The sequence below is a fragment of the Oncorhynchus clarkii genome, chromosome 1 (genome assembly GCF_045791955.1).
Source record: "Oncorhynchus clarkii lewisi isolate Uvic-CL-2024 chromosome 1, UVic_Ocla_1.0, whole genome shotgun sequence".
Lineage (NCBI taxonomy): Eukaryota > Metazoa > Chordata > Actinopteri > Salmoniformes > Salmonidae > Oncorhynchus > Oncorhynchus clarkii.
Window position 1 is genome coordinate 90,642,325 of NC_092147.1, and position 8,850 is coordinate 90,651,174.

Below are 8,850 nucleotides of genomic sequence, written 5' to 3' on the forward strand. Positions count from 1 at the left end.
TTAAGACCCGCCCCGGGCATTACATGCAGAACTCATCACATGTAATGAGGCTAAACTGCGGAATATTTGCAACAAAGAACCTTGGATGGTTCCTATTGTTAGAGGGACTTAGCACCTTTTCAGAGTTAAATCCCTGATTGTGCGTCTCCAACAGGAGGTGGTATTAAAATGCGCCTGTAACAAATGGGGTTTTGGAGAAGCTGCTACTCCGTGGGCGGAGCGAGATGACACAACAATTAAAGATGAACTTTGTGTGAACTAATTTCTGTCGCCAAGCCAAGGTAACAGAAGGCCGAGACCTGGGGGAAAGGGTATAAAAAGGCCGTAGAAAACACCCAGACTTTCAGTAGCAAACAAACTCTTGCTCCACCTAAAAGTCCTCACACGTTTATAGTTGGTTTGGTTACGCGACTCGTTACGCGCACTAGTACAATGGCTTTGAACACGTTGGTGGCGACCCTTTTGTGCACGATTGTGCTTCCAATCTTTCTCTTTTTAGTCGCGGTGAAGTTATGGGAGGTTTATTTGATCCGTGGTCGGGATCCCAGCTGTCGAGCCCCTCTCCCTCCTGGGTCCATGGGCTTACCTTTCATTGGCGAGACGCTCCAACTCCTCCTCCAGGTAATTATAACACTTTTTTTCAAACTTAATAATAGTAATATTGTATAATATTAACCTGTTGGTGTATATGGTTTCCGTTGATAATAAACAAAGCATTTTTTATTTATTCATTTTATTGCAGAGGAGAAAGTTCCTGCGGATGAAACGGCAGAAGTATGGATGCATTTACAGAACGCATCTCTTTGGCAACCCCACGGTGCGCGTCATGGGAGCGAACAACGTCAGACAGATTCTGCTGGGTGAACACAAACTTGTCGCGGTGCAGTGGCCCGCTTCCGTCAGAACTATTTTGGGATCGGACACGCTCTCCAATATGCACGGGACCCAGCATAAAAACAAGAAGAAGGTGCGTAGATTGCGTAGATTTTTATTTTTTATTTTTTTCATTAATACAATTTTTAAAATGGCAAATAAAATGTAGGATTTTACTTAAAGATATTTGGCTAAAATCTGCACTTATTTTAAGTTTTATTTGAATGTCCCTCCCGTCTTAACGGAACGTTGCTCCTGTATTTTAGGCTATAATGAGAGCGTTTTCCCGGGATGCCTTGGAACACTACATCCCGGTGATCCAGGAGGAGGTGAGGAGCGCCGTGAGGGAATGGCTCGAGAAGGACTCCTACGTTCTAGTCTACCCGGAGATGAAGCGCCTCATGTTCCGCATCGCCATGAGGATCCTCCTGGGCTTCGACCCGGACCAGATCAAGACCGACGAGCAGGAGCTGGTGGAGGCGTTCGAAGAGATGATCAAGAACCTTTTCTCCCTTCCGGTCGATGTCCCCTTCAGCGGCTTGTACCGGGTAAGTAGCGGTGCACTCAATTCTAATTCTATGACATTTTTAAACAATCTATTCAGAATATTGTCAGGGCCTAAATTAATGTTTAAAAAAAATACATATTTTATCTACAGGGATTGAAAGCCCGAAATTTAATCCACTCCAAAATCGAGGAGAATATCCAGAAAAAAATGGACAGTGGTAAAGAGGTGAAACACAGAGACGCGCTACAACAGCTGATAGACATCAGTAGGAACAGTGACGAGCCGTTCAGCATGCAGGTAATACTCTATACATGTATCCCCATCTTCAACAACAGAGACGCTGGGGGCGGCAGGTAGCCTAGTGGTTAGAGTGGAGGGGCGGCAGGTAGCCTAGTGGTTAGAGTGTAGGGGCGGCAGGTAGCCTAGTGGTTAGAGCGTAGGGGCGGCGGGTAGTCTAGTGGTTAGAGCGGAGGGGCGACAGGTAACCTAGTGGTTAGAGCGTAGGGGCCGGGCGGGTGGCCTAGTGGCTAGAGCGTATGGGTGGCCTAGTGGCTAGAGCGTATGGGTGGCCTAGTGGCTAGAGTGTAGGGGTCGGGCGGGTGGCCTAGTGGCCAGAGCGTAGGGCCAGTAACCAGCAGGTAGCCTAGTGGTTAGAGCGTGGGGGCGGCACGTAGCCTAGTGGCCAGAGCGTTGGGCCAGTAACCAGCAGGTAGCCTAGTGGTTAGAGCGTTGGGGGAGGGCAGGTGGCCTAGTGGTTAGAGCGTTGGGCCAGTAACCAAATAAGAATTTGTTCTTAACTGACTTGCCTAGATAAATAAAGGTTAAGTAAAACACATTTATCAAGTTATTCTTCATGCATAAATAAACAGATGATAGATGTACATTTTGAACCAGCTGTGGTGTTATAAGAATCTTTGCTCGGTGAGTAAAACAAAATAATTCTCTCTATCTGAAGGCAATTAAGGAGTCGGCCACAGAGCTTTTATTTGGAGGCCATGAGACCACTGCCAGTACAGCCACCTCACTGGTCATGTTCCTGGGACTCAACCCCGACACGCTCAACAAACTCAGACAAGAACTGCACCAGCAGGTAAGAACCCGTTATTTATAGCCGGGAATCATCAATTCAGTCAATCCATATTCATCCAGTCATTTACTAGGACATTGATAACGTCCTTTTAGATCTCATTGGCTTATGGAATGATTGTGAAATAATACTCTGTCTCCGCTCTATCGCTTTCTGTGTGTCTCGCTCTCTCTCCGCTCTCTCTCTGCGTGTCTCTCTCTCTGTGTGTCTCTGTCAGGAGGAACTAGGTGTGGATCTGCTGGGGCAGAATGTGAACATTGAGGTGTTGGAACAGTTAAAGTATACAGGCTGTGTCATCAAAGAGACCTTGAGGATAAACCCCCCTGTACCTGGAGGCTTCAGAGTGGTACTGAAGACATTCCAGCTCAATGTAAGTCCTCCTTTTTTTTTACAGATGATTTGAATACAATACTAATCTGTCAATTTGACGGGATAGTGACTGAAACTCCAGACCAGTTGTCTAACAGGGCTGTTCTATGTTTCCAGGGTTACCAGATCCCCAAAGGCTGGACCGTGATCTACAGTATCTGTGACACCCACGACGTGGCCGACGTGTTCCCCAACAAAGAGGAGTTCAACCCGGAGCGGTTCATGGACAGATCCTCTGAGGACTCCTCGCGCTTCAACTACATCCCGTTCGGAGGCGGCTCCAGGATGTGTGTCGGGAAAGAGTTTGCCAAGGTTCTCCTGAAGATATTCCTGGTAGAGCTGACACTGCAGTGTGACTGGACTCTGTCAAACGGCCCCCCCACCATGAAGACCGGCCCTACGGTCTACCCCGTTGACAACCTGCCAACTGTGTTCAGCAGTTACAGCCGTACCTAGTGACAATAAAACACACCTCCATATTAAAGCTATGAAATTGTAAATATAAAATATTGTAATGAGTTTTAGATTAAATGATTCATACTTGATGTGTGAAAATACATAGTTGTGTATATTTTATGTTTTATAGAAACAAACGACTCTCTCATTCCATTAAGGTGTCTGTACATTTGTTATATAGCTTTTCATTATTTATATTGCATGTTGTCTGGGTTTTATTTAATAAAAACATGTTTTTTACTTCCATGACATTTAGACCTGGTATTGCGAACACGTTGCGTCACAATTTCAGACTAAATCTAAACCAACATATCCTCGACGTTTCCACTTTCCCTCACGGTCAGTAGACTGTCTAGTCAGAGTCAGGAGACCTACAGGCTCACGGTCAGTAAGACCAATAGACCTGTATAATAACAGGGGGCCTATGTAGGGGGGCATTTGACCACTATGTCACCCTGTTACTGGTGAGGACTTGATATTTCATGACTGTTCCTATCTGTATGTACCTGTCTGGGGCCCTCTTTAAACCGGACCCCTTTTTTAAATTTTCACCTAAAATGACATACCCAAATCTAACTGCCTGAAGCTCAGGACCTGAAGCAAGTACAGTGCCTTGCGAAAGTATTTGGCCCCCTTGAACTTTGCGACCTTTTGCCACATTTCAGGCTTCAAACATAAAGATATAAAACTGTATTTTTTTTGTGAAGAATCAACAACAAGTGGGACACAATCATGAAGTGGAACGACATTTATTGGATATTTCAAACTTTTTTAACAAATCAAAAACTGAAAAATTGGGCGTGCAAAATGATTCAGTTAATACTTTGTAGCGCCACCTTTTGCTGCGATTACAGCTGTAAGTCGCTTGGGGTATGTCTCTATCAGTTTTGCACATCGAGAGACTGAAATTTTTTCCCATTCCTCCTTGCAAAACAGCTCGAGCTCAGTGAGGTTGGATGGAGAGCATTTGTGAACAGCAGTTTTCAGTTCTTTCCACAGATTCTCGATTGGATTCAGGTCTGGACTTTGACTTGGCCATTCTAACACCTGGATATGTTTATTTTTGAACCATTCCATTGTAGATTTTGCTTTATGTTTTGGATCATTGTCTTGTTGGAAGACAAATCTCCGTCCCAGTCTCAGGTCTTTTGCAGACTCCATCAGGTTTTCTTCCAGAATGGTCCTGTATTTGGCTCCATCCATCTTCCCATCAATTTTAACCATCTTCCTTGTCCCTGCTGAAGAAAAGTAGGCCCAAACCATGATGCTGCCACCACCATGTTTGACAGTGGGGTGTGTCCAGGGTGATGTTGCTTTTACGCCAAACATAACGTCATGCATTGTTGCCAAAAAGTTCAATTTTGGTTTCATCTGACCAGAGCACCTTCTTCCACATGTTTGGTGTGTCTCCCAGGTGGCTTGTGGCAAACTTTAAACGACACTTTTTATGGATATCTTTAAGAAATGGCTTTCTTCTTGCCACTCTTCCATTAAGGCCAAATTTGTGCAATATACGACTGGTTGTTGTCCTATGGACAGAGTCTCCCACCTCAGCTGTAGATCTCTGCAGTTCATCCAGAGTGATCATGGGCCTCTTGGCTGCATCTCTGATCAGTCTTCTCCTTGTATGAGCTGAAAGTTTAGAGGGACGGCCAGGTCTTGGTCTGATACTCCTTCCATTTCAATATTATCGCTTGCACAGTGCTCCTTGGCAGGTGGATTGTATTTATCATCATTAGTCATTTAGGTCAACATTCAGAGATCCTCACTGAACTTCTGGAGAGAGTTTGCTGCACTGAAAGTAAAGGGGCTGAATAATTTTGCACGCCCAATTTTTCAGTTTTTGATTTGTTAAAAAAGTTTGAAATATCCAATAAATGTCGTTCCACTTCATGATTGTGTCCCACTTGTTGTTGATTCTCCACAAAAAAAAATACAGTTTTATATCTTTATGTTTGAAGCCTGAAATGTGGCAAAAGGTCGCAAAGTTCAAGGGGGCCGAATACTTTCGCAATGCACTGTATATGCATGTTCTTGGTACCAATTGAAAGGAAACACTTTGAAGATTGTGGAAATGAATGTAGGATAATATAACACATTAGATCTGGTGAAAGATAATACAAAGAAAAAAAACATTTATTTTTTTCTTGTACCATCATCTCTGAAATGCAAGAGAAAGGCCATAATGTATTAATCCAGCCAGGCGCAATATAGATTTTGGCCACTAGATGGTATCAGTGTGACTCGGTCTCAACCTTTAAATCTTTACTGAAGACTCATCTCTTCAGTGGGTCATATGATTGAGTGTAGTCTGGCCCAGGGGTGTGAAGGTGAACGGAAAGGCTCTGGAGCAACGAACCGAACTTGCTGTCTCTGCCTGGCCGGTTCCCCTCTCTCCACTGGGATTCTCTGCCTCTAACCCTATTACAGGGGCTGAGTCACTGGCTTACTGGTGCTCTTTCATGTCGTCCCTAGGAGGGGTGCGTCACTTGAGTGGGTTGAGTCGCTGACGTGGTCTTCCTGTCTGGGTTGGCAAGACCCCCTTGGGTTGTGCCGTGGCGGAGATCTTTGTGGGCTATACTCGGCCTTGTCTCAGGATGGTAAATTGGTGGTTGAAGATATCCCAAAAGTGGTGTGGGGGCTGTGCTTTGGCAAAGTGGGTGGGGTTATATCCTTCCTGTTTGGCCCTGTCCGGGGGGTGTCATCGGATGGGGCTACGGTGTCTCCTGACTCCTCCTGTCTCAGCCTCCAGTATTTATGCTGCAGTAGTTTATGTGTCGGGGGGATAGGGTCAGTCTGTTATATCTGGAGTACTTCTCCTGTCCTATTCGGTGTCCTGTGTGAATTTAAGTGTGCTCTCTCTAATTCTCTTTTTCTTTCTCTCTCTCGGAGGACCTGAGCCCTAGGACCATGCCTCAGGACTACCTGGCATGATGACTCATTGCTGTCCCCAGCCCACCTGGCCGTGCTGCTGCTCCAGTTTTAACTGTTCTGCCTGTGGCTATGGAACCCTGACCTGTTCACAGGACGTGCTACCTGTCCCAGGCCTGCTGTTTTCAACTCTCTAGAGACGGCAGGAGCGGTAGAGATACTCTCAATGATCGGCTATGAAAAGCCAACTGACATTTACTCCTGAGGTGCTGACTTGTTGCACCCTCGACAACTACTGTGATTATTATTATTTGACCATGCTGGTCATTTATGAACATTTGAACATCTTGGCCATGTTGATATATCAGCTGATGTAATAAGGGCTATATAAATACATTTGATTTGCAAAGACTGATCCAATGAACCATTGCATTTCTGTTTAAAATGTTGTATCAAGACTTCCCAAATGTGCCTAATTGGTTTACTAATACATTTTCAAGTACATAACTGTGCACCTTCCTCAAACAATAGCATGGTATTAGTTCACTGTAATAGCTACTGTAAATTAGACAGTGCAGTTAGATTAACAAGAATTTAATCTTTCTGCCAATATCAGATATGTCTATGTCCTGGGAAATGTTCTTGTTACTTACAACCTCATGCTAATCGCATTAGCCTACGTTAGTTCAACCTCATGCTAATCGCATTAGCCTACGTTAGTTCAACCTCATGCTAATCGCATTAGCCTACGTTAGTTCAACCTCATGCTAATCGCATTAGCCTACGTTAGTTCAACCTCATGCTAATCGCATTAGCCTACGTTAGTTCAACCTCATGCTAATCGCATTAGCCTACGTTAGTTCAACCTCATGCTAATCGCATTAGCCTACGTTAGTTCAACCTCAAGCTAATCGCATTAGCCTACGTTAGTTCAACCTCATGCTAATCGCATTAGCCTACGTTAGTTCAAACGTCCTGCGGGGGACCCACCGGTCGTGCATTAACCCCCTGGCCAATCACATCAGACTTTTAATCCCCTGGCCATTTGTCATGGGTCCTCAGATCCTCAAAAAGTTCTACAGCTGCACCATCCTGACTGGTTGCATCACCGCTTGGTATGGCAACTGCTCGGCATCCGACCACAAGGCACTACAGAGGGTACGGCCCAGTACATCACTGGGGCCAAGCTTCCTGCCATCCAGGACCTCTATACTAGGTGGTATCAGAGGAAGGTCCATTAAATCATTAAAGACTCCAGTCACCCTAGTAATAGACTCTGCTACCGCACGGTAAGCGATACCGGAGCACCAAGTCAAGGACGGACCAAAAGGCTCCTTAACGGCTTCTACCCCCAAGCCATTAGACTGATGAACAGCTTCTACCCCAAAGCCATTAGACTGATGAACAGCTTCTACCCCCAAGCCATTAGACTGATGAACAGCTTCTACCCCCAAGCCATTAGAGTGATGAACAGCTTCTACCCCCAAGCCATTAGACTGATGAACAGCTTCTACCCCCAAGCCATTAGACTGATGAACAGCTTCTACCTCCAAGCCATTAGACTGATGAACAGCTTCTACCCCCAAGCCATTAGACTGATGTACAGCTTCTACCCCCAAGCTATTAGACTGATGAACAGCTTCTACCCCCAAGCTATTAGACTGACAAACAGCTTCTAGCCCCAAGCCATCAGAATGCTGAACAGCTTCTACCCCCAAGCTATTAGACTGATGAACAGCTTCTACCCCCAAGCCATTAGACTGATGAACAGCTTCGACCCCCAAGCTATTAGACTGATGAACAGCTTCTACCCCCAAGCTATTAGACTGATGAACAGCTTCGACCCCCAAGCTATTAGACTGATGAACAGCTTCTACCCCCAAGCTATTAGACTGATGAACAGCTTCTACCCCCAAGCCATTAGACTGATGAACAGCTTCTACCCCCAAGCCATTAGACTGATGAACAGCTTCTACCCCCAAGCCATTAGACTGATGAACAGCTTCTACCCCCAAGCCATTAGACTGATGAACAGCTTCTACCCCCAAGCCATTAGACTGATGAACAGCTTCTACCCCCAAGCCATCAGACTGCTGAACAGCTTCTACCCCCAAGCCATTAGACTGCTGAACAGCTTCAATCCCCAAGCCATTCGACTGATGAACAGCTTCTACCCCCAAGCTATTAGACTGGTGAACAGCTTCTACCCCCAAGCCATTCGACTGATGAACAGCTTCTACCCCCAAGCCATTAGACTGCTAAACAGCTTCTACCCCCAAGCCATTAGACTGCTGAACAGCTTCTACCCCCAAGCTATTAGACTGGTGAACAGCTTCTACCCCCAAGCCATTAGAGTGGTGAACAGCTTCTACCTCCAAGCCATTAGAGTGATGAACAGCTTCTACCCCCAAGCCATTAGACTGCTGAACAGCTTCTACCCCCAAGCTATTAGACTGATGAACAGCTTCTACCCCCAAGCCATTCGACTGCTGAACAGCTTCTACCCCCCAAGCCATTAGACTGCTGAACAGCTTCTACCCCCAAGCCATTAGACTGCTGAACAGCTTCTACCCCCAAGCCATTAGACTGCTAAACAGTTCATCAAATGGCCACCCAGACTATTTGCATTGACCTCCTTTTTTACATTCCTGCCACTCTCAGTTTATTATCTATGCATAGTCACGTC

General features: G+C 45.6%; 1 protein-coding gene across 1 annotated transcript; it reads left to right on the top strand.

Moving 5' to 3' along the window:
• Positions 1–387: 387 nt before the first annotated feature.
• Positions 388–3,293, top strand: LOC139418247 (cytochrome P450 26A1-like). Its single transcript, XM_071167554.1, has 7 exons — positions 388–621; positions 743–967; positions 1,140–1,421; positions 1,532–1,678; positions 2,337–2,471; positions 2,686–2,838; positions 2,955–3,293. The coding sequence occupies exons 1-7, from the start codon at positions 433–435 to the stop codon at positions 3,291–3,293; spliced, it is 1,470 nt and encodes a 489-aa protein (XP_071023655.1). The 5' UTR covers positions 388–432.
• Positions 3,294–8,850: the final 5,557 nt, after the last annotated feature.